Source organism: Colletotrichum paranaense, assembly GCF_030867605.1.
Source record: "Colletotrichum paranaense strain IMI 384185 chromosome Unknown Scaffold_28.1, whole genome shotgun sequence".
Lineage (NCBI taxonomy): Eukaryota > Fungi > Ascomycota > Sordariomycetes > Glomerellales > Glomerellaceae > Colletotrichum > Colletotrichum paranaense.
The window spans coordinates 79,490-94,530 of record NW_026848986.1 but is presented as its reverse complement, the minus strand read 5'-3'; the positions used below and the strand labels follow the sequence as shown (position 1 = coordinate 94,530).

Sequence of the window (15,041 nt, the reverse complement as noted above, 5' to 3'; positions counted from 1 at the left end):
CCTAGTAGTGCTTACCTTGGGTTCGTTTGCTCGCTCCAGCATGACCAGAGACGGATCACCACTTCACACCAAAGCCCTGAGAACTATGGCATTGTGTGCAAAAAGGCCCAAGGCCTTCCATGCCTGACGTTCCCATAGCTTTGGGCTGTGCCACTGGAATCAGGTGGTGTCTTTGGGGCCATTAGGGAGTGGGGATGGCGCGCCACTACGTTGTCTTCTGGACGCACCAAACGCTATGTCGGTATCAGCATGAGGTCCCTTCACTGCGTTCGGTCTGGTCCGCGCCCTCTTGGAGACTGAGTAGCGGAACTGACGCGGTGAAGTAATGGGGATGCGATGCTTCCATCCAGGCTGAGGTGGTGGGGAGGGGCCGGAGGGGCTGGGACGCTGGGTTGCCGTTTGGGGACTGGTCTGCTAAGCGGCCGCCTTGGTTCACTCGGCCGGGACGGACCCTGCCCGCCAGATGGCAGAACATCGTCATCATTCACTCTCATTTCTGCTATCGACGGGGTCACCCCCGGCCCTAAGCCCTTTTTCCTCACCTCTCCCAGAAAGTTCGTTCCCGTCTCGCATGGCCACCAGGGACCCTTACAGTTGCGTCATGCACATAGTGTATTTTCCTTTCTCTTACGCAGTCTTTTTTTTTTCTTTTCCTTTTTTGGCCCAAGACGCTTGATCGGAATTTTACACATCCATGTTCCTTGCTTAGGCTCCCAAGAGGAGAATACCTTCGAGACTAATCCGCCCTTTGGCTCTTTTTAATAGGCGAATCGTCCGCACCATGTCTTCTCGACCTATCTGCTCTTCAATCTGCACGATACAATCGAACTCGCTCAATTCCTCTTGACCTGTCTCCTACGACTAGTACTCTTCGAAAGATAAACTCGGCACCTGCCTGCACGCCCACACCTCCCGATCCTTTGTCAGCCCGTGGCGACCTCTCTGGGTGAGTTCTAGTTTTCTTTCCCGCCGCCACCTCAACGTCTTTCCCGAATAAGCCAACCTCAACTCTCTACTCTTCCACTCAACTGTTTCTCAAAATCACTGCATTTTGGTGGTGAAACATACAGTGCCGTATGCTAACACTGAAACCACAGTGGTTACTTTTCGCTCCACGAAGATCCCAAGGGCTCTACCTCTGGCCCTCGCCCTCAACCTCAATCAACCAGAACCGAGGGTCGTTTGCCTAGACACAAGGCCGCTTCTCTCACTGTCGACTCCTCTTTTCAAGCCGACCTCCGTGGCGCTTCCCGATCTGCAGCCATGGCGCCATCAATCCATCTCTCTCCTATGAGCGCTGCCGACCCTTCAGGTTCATCCGGCGTCAACACACCCGTTACCTCATATATCCCCAGTGGCGTTCACGATACATCCTTGCCAATGGGCAAGTACTACCCTTCGAACTACGAGCGAAACAGCAGTCAAGACGGCCGCATAGGACCTTCTGGACCCCCGAGCCGTGTATCGTCAACACGATCAGAAGGCCACATCCCAACACGCGAGGCCTTCAGGTCATCCTCACGACAAGACTCCGAGGTCCGCCGTAAGCTACAACAATATCAACGAGACATGATCGCCCAGGCGAGACTGGCGGCGAGCGAAGTGCTTGGAAGTTCACCAAGTCAAGTCACCGCGGCGGTTCCTAGCTCCACTATTACCTTGAATGGGGTACCCTTGACGAGTTTACACCATATCGGAAGCACCGGCGTCCACAAACCCATCTCACCGAGGCTTTTGCCACTAGGAAGCCCGGGACCCGTGACGCCGATGGATCTAGAGGTAGGATTAGGGCAGAGTGGATATCTCGATCGGGGTCGCAATGATGAGATTGCCCGCGTGTTGCGGGCCGAGGAAGACCGGATCCGCCGTGAGGGAGCAACTTCGCCGGCGGTGGAAGCGGGTCCGCAAGTTTTCTAGAGTGGCAAAAAAATGATGCCAGTACTCGTCGGTCAAAGCTACGGTGGCGTGGTTCATCTGGGGCCACATTACCTCAGTATGAGGACGACAGAAGGCAAGGGGAGAAAGATACGCAGCGAAAAGAAAAAAAGACAAACAGAATGGAGTCGGCAAGGTTAAGACGATCGTTCATGGTTATGATACCCTCTGGTTATTACAGCAAAGCTGAATTTTTGTTTCTTATTTAGGATTGGGGGGAACAGTATAGTTTGGTTATGCCGGCGGAGGATGTATCTGAAGCCGAGCCAGCCATCTGCAATGCATGCATGGATTGCGGCGTTATCTCTACACTCGTTACGGGTTTAGATTCGTGCGGGCCATCGCATCGGTGTCATTCTTTCCTACTCCGCACCTTTCGCCCTCGCTCAAGATGAGATAGAGAGGGCGGCGGACAGACTAAATGGGGAGGAAGGGCAAAATGAACAAGACACTACTTCCACCTTCACATTTGTTTATCACTTCATGAATGGTCCTTGCCGATATGTTTGAATGATATCGTTCTCCCGGATATGTGAAGATTTCGAACTCATCATCGGGCATCAAGCAGCTTTACAGTAGTTGGCAGGGAAACTGCCCCGTACGCCACCTATCTCGCCTACCCACCAATCCTGATCTGTGTCTGTCTTTTTGATGATTTTGATCATATCTCCCTCGTTGAAACTCAGATCTCCGTTGCTCCCTGCGAAGTCATATTGGGCGACGACAAATTCTTCCGGCGCTTTGAAGCGCTTGGCTGGGGGCGGCGGTGGTGGTTTCTTCTTCCCTGCCAGACTCCCCTGACCGGGGACGAGCCCAGACTGGTGACCAAAATATTCGGACTGGGTACGTGAGTATGATGGCGACACGTTGGGGGAACCCTGGGTCTGCCCAAGAGACGTGGCGGTAGTGAAGTCGGTTGGCAATCCGAGCTGAGACCGCGAGACATTCGTGCTACTCGACTGCGGGCTAGGTTGAGGTGACGGCTCCCTCGCCATAGATGGACGGCTCCCTCCGTTGTTTGAGGGGATTCGCATGGTCCGAGGGATCGGTGTTGCACCCTCGTTCATGCCAGAAGGCGTCCGACCCAAGCCGTTCCGTGACGATGTTGATGTCTTTCGGGCCTGGCCGTCGTCCCCTACCCTTACTGGTTGCCTCCAGTTCTTGCCATGTGCTATGCAACTGATAGCCTCCACCTCCTTCTGAATTGGTACAAAAGACGCTGCCCAGGTTGATATCACGCTCTCCATTGGGGGTGGGGGAGAAGGAAAGTCGTGATCTTCGCAGTAGTTGTGAAGTACAGTGTAATACAGCCCGAGAAGCCTGTTTTGGATCGTAACATGAGAGGCCAGAATATGAGGAATCAAAGTGAAGACGGCCTCAATGATCGGAGGCAGAGCTTCCCTGATGTGACCGTCGGCAACTTGGAACTCCTGCGACCATGGTTCGTCAATTTCAGAAACCCAGATCCGCGTGATGAAGTACTTACCTCGGACGCGCAAGTCATCTCGAACTCGGCCTTTGACAAAGCAGCATCTTCCTTCGGCGTCTTGCCGGGCTTCTTCTGGAGCTTCTTGACCTTTTCCTGGGCCTTCTCATAGTCCAGCCTCTTGTTCTCCCGCTGCTTGATAGTCTTGCGAAGGGGCTGAATGTACTCATGGGCCTCGGTAGCAGGGCCAATGACCTGCTTATCGATGGCCGTCACTTCTTCGGTCAGTTCGTCCTTGAGGTCAGAGTAGGCGCCGCTAAGCCTGAAAGTGCGATCGAGCTGCAGCTGAGGAGTTTGGACACTGGGGCGGCTATGTCCCTCCGAGGCTCCCACAATTGGGTCGTACAAGCCCTCGTACTCCTTTACCATAGCCCACTGGCTAGTGGCCATGGTGACCCATGCTTCACGGAGAGTCTTGGTATTCTCGATAATCTAGCAACACGAGACCCATGAGTTAAGATTATATCACACACATGTGAGAACCTCATCGGGTTGAGATGATTGTGAGAGGAGGGTACCTTGACTAGCAGTTTGTCTGCATCTTCGTAGTCGTGTAAGACGGCAGCAATTTTGGCATTGTCCCCAGGGCCCTTGTTCATGAGCTTGCCGAATTGTCTCTGCATCGACTGCATCTTGAGACTGAGTAGCTCGCAGGCAGCAACTATTCCGATTTCGGGGACGAGTAACAGTGCAGTGCTACACTCGGCGAGGCGCAAGTGGAGCGACGGACAGGCGAATGTTACCACTTTTCCAACACCTTAGACCAAGTGGTGAAGTATGGCGACGAGGGGTTGGCCGTGACCTATGGGCAGCGTTTGGCGAGGTTATGTCGCAGTGCTGGTCGGAAAATGGAGGAGGGGTTTGGATTGTTGGGAGGAGTAGGTCAAGCAAGAGAGCGTTGGTGGGCAGACGAGTAGTAACGGCTCAAGCTTGCCGACAAGCCGTGTTCTCGGGATGTTCCTGCCTACCTATGTGAGGTTGGTAGGACTCCTAGGTAGGTAGATACTCGGGTGAAGAGCATCGAATAAGGCTGTGCTTAGCTCCCTACCTAGTGTGGTTAGCTGAGGTAGCGGTTGCGTGAAGGCGGGATGTGGAGGATGGTTACCTTTGGATTGGTGACTGGCTAGACCTGACGCTGGATGAGAGGGCGTAGAAGCGGAGAAAGTTACGAACGAATACTCAGTACGGGGAAAGAATAGTTCTTTTAGCACTTCAAGGAGGGGAGCCGAGCAATTTGGGGGACGGGATTAATTACGCCAATCTTTTTTGGCACAAACGGGAAGCCCAACCAACCGGGTCAGCTTCTGGAAGTGCCCAGGATACGCAAGACGAAGCTCGGCCATTGTGGAGTGGACAGATATCATGCTGTTAATTCGTGTCGATGGATTCTCTACCTTAGCTATGTGTCATTGCCGGGTATTTGCTCTGTACGAATACAGCTCCCACTGCTACCTTAGGCTCAGGGTAAGGTATTTAGGTATCTTTCCAACCACCTGTATCGTGTCACTGTCCGGGGACTGAAACAAGGAACAAGACCGAAGACATGGCAGAGCAGCCCCAGGCCGAATAACATCGAGTCGCTGCCAACCGATGGAAGTTGGTTGAGAGTCGTGTCGCGATTGCCTTGGACGAGACCAGGAGATTCCCGTCTTTCTGATCAACTTGGCCTTTGACCCGCGCAATACAAACCCTGGAGGCCATGATGAATCCATGGTGCGAACCAGCAGGCAACCAAGCCCCCCAGGCGGTGAGACTTGAGTCCTACGAAGTTGGTAGCTTTGTCGTGACCCTGTGGTGGCTAAAGTACAGCGAAGTACCAGAGCTATGGCCGGCTGCCGGCACTGCTTCAGCCCACCCGGCTTCCATCATAAGGAGACAGCCAAGGCCCAGTCTCAGTCACCCTGCCCGCTTGGCGTTCAGACGGGACTTGACGGTACCTAAGCTGCCCCGCCATGAAGTGTCAGCTACCTCAGCAAATCCCAGGGGCAAAGGGAGGTAGGTATCCGTCAGGCAAGGTACGAATACTTTGCAGATGAGGGGACATCGGCAGCCCATGAACACATGTGAATGTTCGTGCCTTGGCTTTCCCATATTGGAGGATTGCGGAAGTCTGTCAGGCTGATTTCTCAGACCAGAATTCAGAAAGCTAGCCACGACGTGGAAAAACGTATCGCGCCAACCCAACTGCCTAAGCTCTTTTCTCAATGTTTACGCGTGCTGAGCGCGTCGCTAGGTACCTATTCCATACATTAAACCCATACTGAACCAGGAAGATCCCATGAAGCCCTGAAAACTGAAAGGGAAGCCGCGGGCACCGTCTGAACCTAGCACTCCTCCCCCCACCGGGTCCCTGACAGACGACATCACGTCAATTTCCTGCTCGGTGGACAACATCCATTTGAAGATTGACGCCTTTTTCACACCCTCATTATGATGTGAGCGGGGTGAGTGCATCATACACTTCTAGTTTAGGAAATTATCTCTTAGCTGCACCCTCTTGCTTGCTTCACTTGATTTTAGCAACGGAGGTATTGAGAAGGAAGTAGGCAACTCCAGTCAAGGAAGGGGCTGGCCGGACCAACTGGACCGGAAGTGCCAATCATGTGACTTGGCGTCTCACCTGGCCCTTTACGCGCGCCAAACTTAGTCGCGTCTACCAGGCTTCACCTCTACCTTCGACAGTGGGTAGGCACGGCATGCATATCGCTATCTAAACTTATCTTTACAACAAGCAGCATGCGGCTCGTTGCCTTGGGCCGCGGCTATCGTCTTGATCACCATGCCTCTCGCCAGCCTTAACAGCAACCAGAATAGCCAGATGGGCTCTGGTCTCCCGATTGCCGCCCCAGTGTTGGAATACATATGCCTCTTCACCCACGATCTGAAAAGAAAACAGAAAAGATGGCAGGACGGTCGCCTGAAATTTCATACGTTCAACAAGCGCATCATGGTCTACGATGAAAGAGGGAATTTCATCGGCGATATGCACTGGCGGGAAGACTTCGACTTTGGTGAAGGCGAAGAATTCAACTTGGAGCGCGGAGCCGTCATAGTTCAAGTCGCCGAGTGTATCGGTAGCAAGGACCAAGACCTGACTGAGCTCCTCGACAAGAGAGCCAAGGATGTTGAACAGCGACATGCTCGCTCTGCCGCAAATACAGGAAACCAGCCTCACCCACCCACACGGTCATCAGTCCAGCACCCCCAAGCCCAATATCGGCAACGCCATTTGTCTGACGTCTTCACTACTCCTCGTGGACCACAGGGGAGGGCCGTGATCCCAACCACGTCGCCATATGAAGATCGGGTGATGGCTCAGCAATCTTCGAGTCCCCATGACGAGACTCAAAGGCCCACCAAGCGGAGAAGGAGAGAGATATCGCCGCCCAGCAAGTCAGGCTACGCCCAAAATTTGTTTGGCGCAACTCTCAATCTATCGTCTTGGTCGGCGAGCGCCCCGGTGCGAAGTCAGCCCGCACCGACACCGAGAAGCGTTGCTCCCTCTGTGGAAGCACCACCTCGCTCGGTTATTCCAAGCAAAGGCGTCAACTCATCCAGGCCAAAGCCTTCTGCAGTCGTTGATTTGACCAACGATGATGCAGTGCCAGCGAGAAATGTCACGGCCTCGATAACATGCGAGTCAGAGATTCCGGCTACAAGTAACACCAGTGCGTTAGCAAGACAAGCCCCGCTAGGTCAAAGGCCCTTTAAGAGGCCAAGCACGCCTGTCCGCAGAGATGTATCGGTGGAAAGAGACGTGGAAAGAGACGTGGAGATCATCGAGAAGCCTGGAGAGGTGCTGGGCCCTACCAGTCATCAATCTGAGAGTCGCCTCGAAGCCCCGAAGCAAACAAACTCAAGAAAAGGCAATAGGAAGTCGCAAGACGGCATACAAGAAACTGCTACACACCGACTAGATGACCGGCCTGACAAGGGCGCCATGCCTCAACCTGTGCGACTTCGTGCTCAAGCAACGGCAAAGAGGAAGGCGCCAGGAATACACGAACACCTCTCGGAGAATGAAAGCACCTCATTGATACCAGCAGCGTCGGTACCAGAAAGGACTTTGGTACCAGGTGATGAGGCTGAAGATCCAGAAGAGCCAAAGACCAAACTTCGCATCAAGACAAGAGAAAAACGCGGTCTGATGGTGGTCGCGAGGAAGGCCACCACGAAGACCAAAAAACGGCAACTGAGTTCACACGCAAATGGGTCCAACCCGTCAACATCAGATGGACAGGTCATAACGGATGCCCTTCCTTCGGAACTTACTCCTACAACGATCCCTGTTTTGCCCATAGAAAGTTCACCGGGGAATTCGGCGCATGATGGCTACACAGAAGCCGCTCCGAAGGTTGATGACAGGGCCGATAGAGTGCAAGACTACAAACGACCCGGCGAGATGGCCGAGGATTTGGTTCAGCCTGAAATCTCTGACGAAGAAGGTCGTCAATCATCCGGATACTCCTTGCAGCCAGCGCGGACGCTAAGGACGCGGAAAGCTCGGCGTAGCCCGGACCGGCAAGACGACGTGGAAGAGGTTCACGTCAATCCAGGCCCGCGATTAGCATCTCTAGGTCGAAGGACTGTAAAGAGTAAGGAAATTATTGGCTCGTTCAACACAAGACCGCCTTGCAAATACCTCGAAACTTCGGCCGCGACTGCAGCGCCTCAGAGAGAGGCCCCCGCTACGACTAATAGTCATTCCGAAGCCAATTCCTCGGTTTCTAAAACGTCGGATGGTGTTGGACAAGCAGAAGCCATAAGGCTTACCAGAACGACTCGGTTAGAGAACCCAGCAACGAGGGGCCGGAAAGCGGCACAGAAGTCAGATGCTATGGGCGCTGTTCCAGAGCCAGTCTTGGCGGCCAACCTCGACGCAGCTCTCAATAGGAACCTTGGCAGAGTTGGCAATAAATCAGAGGCAAGGACTAGCGCTGAAGTCGGCGTGGTGGCCGGTGAGCCCAAAAAGAAACTTCCTGGGTTTCAAAGGGCAAACGGAGGTCCCTGGAGCAAAGAGGCTCACGATTTGTTAGGATGCACAAGACCTGGGTGATGAGGCTAGCAACAGAACAGGGCGATAAATCTCGACAAACATATAGATAGGCAAGTGGAATCATGGAACTCGCTCGATCCCGACCCTTGAGACGCGGTTTTCATGTCGCATTCCTAGGAGACAGATCTCAAGGACCTCGCACGCGCCTTACGCTTGACCTGCGAAAGTGAGGATATCTTCGGGACTTCGTCACTGTCAGCATTGTACTGTAGTATGAAGCTACGCAGGTACAGAACGGCGAAATGCGAGTATCTAATTTGGATTGATCCAATGAATTTATATATCACTACATTAAATGGACTGGATGCGCCTCCATTTCTCGAGATCGAGCTCAACATGCTGCCCGCAACATCAGTCCTGAGTCGTTCCCCCCTCCCCCACAGGTGGCAGCGAAGTGATGAATTACACCAGAGACTCCTGGGATGCGGGAACTGGCCGGGTCAGAGCTGAGTAGAAGGTTCCTTCCAGCAGCTGAGATGAACGGGGGCGAGTATAAACAGTCCAGTAGCCTGTAGATTGGGCATACCCCAATGGGTGCGAACGCCGCTCATCGTCCTGGTGAAAGTATTCGTCTCTACTAATGATTAACCCTGTGAGACTCTTGGTCGATACGTTTGTACGTAGTTGTCCTTCGTTGAATATACTCAAGTGCTGCAAGGCACACACACCTCTACGGCCGTATGAAAGTGATATATGTATACTACATAGATCGACTGTTCATTCGCACGAGCTGTAGAAGTGAAGCTCACCTCAAATAACGGTCGATGGAGGGGAGTATGCCTCGGTGTGAGGATGTTGGAGACCACGTGGTTGGCGGTGAGATATTGGCTAGATGATGCTATCAGGACATGTCCATCCCTCCTCTTTATGCGATATTATGAGCCCTTGCCGTAAACTGCCTTGCCCCGTGCCATATTTTACCTACTAGAAACAAAATGAAAAAGCTCAGCCCCCTCACGGGGGACCTCCGCAAATCCCTGGAGACTCTTACCAGCCTCAGGTGTAGCGATGCAGCGGTTTTTCATAAGACTCAAACTCGCGACCTGTGCAAGCGGGGTAATTCACTCGCGTTTTCCCCCGCTACTTTACAGGCCTTGGTGACAATTCACTGTTCTCTTGTTCATCACGGTTCATCACAGAGGTGTCTGGAGCTGTGTCTTCAAGGTCGACTTCCATGCCTGGGGCTGTTGGCCGGCAAGCTCCCAACCACCTCATCGTCGAGCCGTGGCTGGCATCTAGTGGTTAGTGTTTAGGGGATTTGAGCGAAGGATTATAAGCATCCCAGCCTTGTAAGTCCGGTACACGGTTACAATAAGTATCAAGGTTCCCGAGAAGATTCGCCAATTCTGCACACAACGAACGAAACCGCATATACCGGGATAGCTTAGTAAAGAAGATAGCACACACTTAACTACTGTGACTCCTTCGGGACAGGAAGCAAATGTCAGATAGGTCGAGGCACAGACACGGTCAGCAACACAATCAGTCTCCCGCCGACTCTTCCCGTTTCCACCCTTTTCCTAGTCTGATTACAACGACCAAGCCAGCCATCCTCCAGCTATGGCAATACTGGAAAATCCGTTCAGTTCTGAAACTTGATATGAAGAATCCTGCGCAAAATATAGCGAAGTTGTACGTGGCCGTTCAGGTGTTGCACCTCCCAGTTGTCGATCACCTTTGACCAGTTTTGGACCGAACTTTATTTGCTATTGTGTGACTAGTGATAGTGACCTGCTACGCAGAATCAGGTGCCAGGCGGATCTGAGTACCTTGTTATCGAAAAGATTGAAACCTTTGTGAGTGCCAGATGGATCACTTCTGCGATAAGTATAGAGATTCAGCCACCGGGGTTTGCTGTGATTCCGGTTCAACAGGTCCTCAACCAATGCCTTCGGTAAGGTATGTAAGGGCGGCTTTACGACATTAGTAGGATAATTCATACGGGACCAAAGTTCCACGCAATCGCTCCCATTCCGTGGTAACTGAGTCTCATCATATTGTCCACTCATTCGAGTTCTCTTCAGCGACGGTAAATACAGAAAGCAGATCTAGGTGAGTGAAGGAACTTATATGAAATAGTTTCCCTCTTACTTCCGGTATCGATCGTCCCGACTTCACGATATGGGTAAATTGGTTCGGCTGGCACGAAGCTGGCACGGCTGGGTAGTGAACATTACAGACTGCGGAATAGAGCCGAATGGAGCGAAAGGATTCCCTCGAATCCGAAGGACCAGACTAGCGTTACAACGGCACGCCCATAACACAGCAAAAGTACCGTGCTTGGCCCATTTGCAGAAGACAGCCATTCTGTATTCGTGTTGTGCTAGCTGGTAACACACCCCGGCTGCCTTGAACCAATTGGGCGAAGCCAGCCACACACTTGTCAGCAACCGGGCAGATTCCGCTCTATGTGTGGTGGCATTGGCAAACCAGAGGTGGAAAGCCTCGAAAGGTGCCTTGGAAGCTTAACCCCGAGAGGTTGCGGTACGGAACGGAAGGTAAAATAAAGCTTGTGTACTCTGTACTCTGTACGGATACCTTGATTTCCCTCGTCTGGAGGTTCTAAGCCTCATGTACCCGGCATGACTTGGCATTCTGGAGTCTTAGGTTGTCTCTTTCCAGCTAAGGGATTCGTGGTATGTGGGGTTTACCGCGCACCACCCCGCTTACAAGATCACGACAGGATCCATTGATATCCTGTCAGCCTCCTCAAGTGAACAGAGTATGTTGTGCTGCGTCCGGGGAACTTTTGGCATCATCTGTACCCGTACGTCTTCCTCCCGGGGTCATCGTGCATAATACAGGGACAGGATGTGTATGGGATACCTTCAGGTACGTCGTTGCTTGTGGCAGGAGCTTGTGAGAGCATCAGACGGATTATGACTGATTATCTGAAGCCTCAGGCGGCCGCCATTGGCTATGGGTTGAGTCACCAGGACCACGTGACCTGAGATTGGACGTCATTGACCAATAAGAGACGATTATTCTCGCCGAAAACCCAGCGCCCGGCTCACGAGTTGTGGGGCGTACAAGCCAATCAGATTCCTTTAAGTGGGCCTCTTAAGCCGTATATGCATCTCTCATTGGCCTCGTCCCCAGACACCGTCCGCATTACGCTAAACCGCTTTCATCTCGCCGACGAGCTCAATCAAAACCACCGGCTGCGCCTTGCTGGGGTACCGATGGACAGCCAGTTGCGGCCTCAGCAGTGAAATACCATCCATGACTCCGGCCTGGCTCACCCGCTTCCCTCTCGAACTTCTCTTTCCAATCTTCAATACTGAAAAGCCGAATACGTCGATTAGCAGACCCGAGTGAAGCTACTCCAAAGCTGGAGAACTTCCCTTGATCCGTCTCTTGTCCCGCAACTTTTCCCTTCAACAACACCCCATCAGCCAACTTAGGAGGAATCCAAGTTGCTGACAAACTGCCTGCCCCTTGCAAGTTTCGTCTCCAGAGACAACCTCCCATCTAGTCTCATCATCCGGTTTACACCAAATTCATATTGGAAATCGCCTCGAACGAGAGCTTTCTATCAAGGTGAGCTTTAATCTCCATACGACTTGGTGTATCAAAGCGATTCCCAAGGCAGCATGTAGTTCCTCAGTGGGAAGATCTGGGGATTTAGACACTTCGCCATCACGATGTATCTTGTATCACTTTCGCGTAAAAGCAGACAACCCCCCCCCCCCCCAACATCGTCCTACCTCAACTCGACATATACAGAACTCCGGGCAGCTTGATGTAGGATATGAGACCGGCCAAACAGTTACTTACCCACTCTCATTAGCAAGCTTTCAGCAGACTTGGGAAACAATCCGGTCTTAGTTACTAAAGGGATCCGATTCCCCGTCACCATATCTTCTACATTCCGCCGCATACCTTCCGTAGCCAACACTATCAACGCAATGTCCGGCGTGATACGAAACCAGTCTACCGCTGCCTTCCAAGGCTTCTCCATCTCTCAGCCCTTCCTTGGCGCGTCTCTGCAGTTCTACCCTGAGATGGGCACCCAGGAACTCGACGACCTTGTCAACGCCTACCTCCCCGGCTCTGCCTCCATCCAGGAGAAACGAGCCACCGTCTCCATGGACTTCTTTGCATTCTCTCAGCTCACTGGAGAGACCTTCAAGTACTATCCCGTTGCCAGCGATTCCAGCAGCTCCGCCATCTCCTCTGCCGGATCTAGCCCCATGCAGAACTCCAGCAGCAGCTCCAACTTCGTCTCCCCTGTCATTTCTGACTGGTCTTGGTCTCAGTCTACGCCCGGCTCAGCCTCTGCGTCTACTCCCGCGTCCCTCAGCCAGGAATCCGTGTACTCCAAGTCGTCCAAGAGGGCCGCATCTTCTGCGACAAAGCCCCAGGCTAACGACTTCTCCCACCTCCCTGGGATGAAGATCATGACAAAGGATGGTCGTGATGTCACAAACTCTGCTTCTCGCGGTTGCAAAACCAAGGAGCAGCGTGATCATGCGCATCTGATGCGCATCATTAAGGCATGCGACGCCTGCAAGAAGAAGAAGGTCAGGTGTGACCCTAGCCACAAGAAGCGCACCACCACACAAGCACAGGGTGCGGCCGCGGCTCCAGCGCGGTCGGCGAAGAAGGCCAAGACGTCGAAGAGGGACTCGCCAGTAGCAGCCGAAAGGTCACCACAACCAAGCACATCATTTTCAACACCAGCATTGTTCACAGAGCCCTCACTCGCGGACCTCGACATGCTCGATATGGCAGATTCTTGGGAGTCCTTCGTCCAGTTCGATGACGAGCCCGCCAACGTCGCGCCTTTCGAGTACGACTTCTTCTTCGACCCTGCGGGACACCTCACTCCCGAGTCAAGCCAGTCTCCCATTACTCCCTCGATGGTATTCAGCCAGTCTCGGAACGGCTCCGATGGCCTACAAGACGTGGTTGTCAGCAAGCCATTCACCGACGAGCTCGATGTCCGGCCGCCGGCGCTTCCTTACCTGGACTCTTCCCCACGCATCAGCAACTATGTCGACTTCAACCTCTACTCACCCGAGCCAAGCTTCTTGGACGACGACGTTGCACTGCTCAGTGACATTGGTACTACTACTACTACCACCAAGGCCCAGAGCACGGTGTCTCAGCGCCGCAGCTCACCTCAAAGCGGCGAGTCGTCAGTTCAGCAACAAGTGCACCTCGGTCGCTCTCCAACGGCACCAGATGATTACTTGGCAGACGATATCGGAGTACCAGTAAGCGGAACTGCACTGGGAGGAGCCAGCGTCGCGGTCTGTCGTCACCGTCACCGTCCATCGTCTGTAGCAGTACATGCTGGAGTTCCGGGCGCTTCGATGGTAAGCATTCCTCACACGATACAGCCTGAACTTATTCTGACATTTGAACAGACCGTGTCTGAGTCTCAATTGAGCCTATCCGACGTCAATGCAACATCCCGCAGTGTACGCTCACAACGACTTGCGGATCCAGTCCTGCAACCAAGCTCGCCACAATCACTACCACTGCCACATGCCACGTCCCACGCTGCTGTCAATTCTTCAGGAGTACATGTCACCGCACTTGGCGGCGTACTGCCAGGAGTAGTTGGCCGTTTACCAACGTCCTCAGTCATTGCGCCCTCACGCTCCTCGACCGCCGTCGAGGAGGCGTCTTATTACGCGCATATCACGAGGACAATCAATGGCGCCAATGGCCGTGGAGCAATTATTAGCGGAATGTCCAGCAGCGTCTCTCCGGATGCTCAGCTCCAGCTTGCCACGCCAGAGTCGTCAGAAAGTCGTCACAACACCACACATAGCGTCACCCGTTCCTCTGCTGGCGCCTTTGTACTAGGCGGGGTACGCATTCTGACGGAGGCGGTTGCGGGTGGTAGTTTGACATGCAAGCGCCGCTCTCTCGTCGACTGGCTGTCCAAGTCGCAGTGCCTGGTATACGTGGCACTCTTTGCGACTGTACTCGGGTTGGGTGCGCAAGTCCTCATGGTACAGGCGTTCGCCGGCCGATTCATTCAACTCGCTATTGGCCTAGCGATATACAAGGTCTACCACTTTTACTCAAGTCTCTATGACTCGAGACCGGAACAGAGCCATCTTGGGACCGCCACGTCAAAGCCGCAGGGCTTGAGCGACGGCGCGAGGCTTCTCTCCTGTGTCAGCACGAGACTACGACGTACCTGTCGACAGAACCAATCCGCACAAACCCCGGTCAACGGGGCGCGGATAAAGGTTCTGGGCCTCGCGCAAGGTCTCTCATGAGATCTTGTGTCGACCATCTGCGGCTTGGGCTAATGGCCCTGGCTTGTATGGATATGATAGTTGTCGTAGTGTTTTTGTTGCTGTCTATTGGGAGCGTTGGTTTCTGAGATACCCCTCTGTTTTTTGATGAGACGTGCATTCTTCACGAATGGCATGCACGTCAGCTATATCATCGGGCAAGGTTGTGTTCTGTTGTACAGGTTGGGACCAGTATGCTGGACACGGAGCAGTTGCGTATAAACTGCTGTATAGTCTAGTTAAATTTGGTGGTAGCGTCGTACGATATAATATAACTGCCTTGCTCACACCTCTTCATGTTGACTTT

General features: G+C 53.1%; 4 protein-coding genes across 4 annotated transcripts; 3 read left to right on the top strand and 1 right to left on the bottom strand.

Annotated features, from left to right (window-relative positions):
* Positions 1 to 767: 767 nt before the first annotated feature.
* Positions 768 to 1,917, top strand: CPAR01_16705 (uncharacterized protein; the record flags this gene model as incomplete). The annotated part of the gene is made up of 2 exons (XM_060500950.1): positions 768 to 946; positions 1,098 to 1,917. Coding segments are annotated over 2 exons (999 nt in total), but the record flags the coding sequence as incomplete, so codon positions are not given.
* Positions 1,918 to 2,495: 578 nt separating this feature from the next.
* On the bottom strand, positions 2,496 to 4,053 carry CPAR01_16704 (SH3 domain-containing protein; the record flags this gene model as incomplete). Its single annotated transcript, XM_060500949.1, has 3 exons — positions 2,496 to 3,365; positions 3,422 to 3,853; positions 3,940 to 4,053. 3 exons carry the CDS (start codon positions 4,051 to 4,053, stop codon positions 2,496 to 2,498), a joined length of 1,416 nt encoding a protein of 471 aa, XP_060340326.1.
* Positions 4,054 to 6,200: 2,147 nt separating this feature from the next.
* On the top strand, positions 6,201 to 8,477 carry CPAR01_16703 (uncharacterized protein; the record flags this gene model as incomplete). Its single annotated transcript, XM_060500948.1, has 1 exon — positions 6,201 to 8,477. The coding sequence occupies one exon, from the start codon at positions 6,201 to 6,203 to the stop codon at positions 8,475 to 8,477; it is 2,277 nt and encodes a 758-aa protein (XP_060340325.1).
* Positions 8,478 to 12,385: 3,908 nt separating this feature from the next.
* CPAR01_16702 (uncharacterized protein) lies at positions 12,386 to 14,716 on the top strand (the record flags this gene model as incomplete). Its single annotated transcript, XM_060500947.1, has 2 exons — positions 12,386 to 13,798; positions 13,850 to 14,716. The coding sequence occupies 2 exons, from the start codon at positions 12,386 to 12,388 to the stop codon at positions 14,714 to 14,716; spliced, it is 2,280 nt and encodes a 759-aa protein (XP_060340324.1).
* Positions 14,717 to 15,041: the final 325 nt, after the last annotated feature.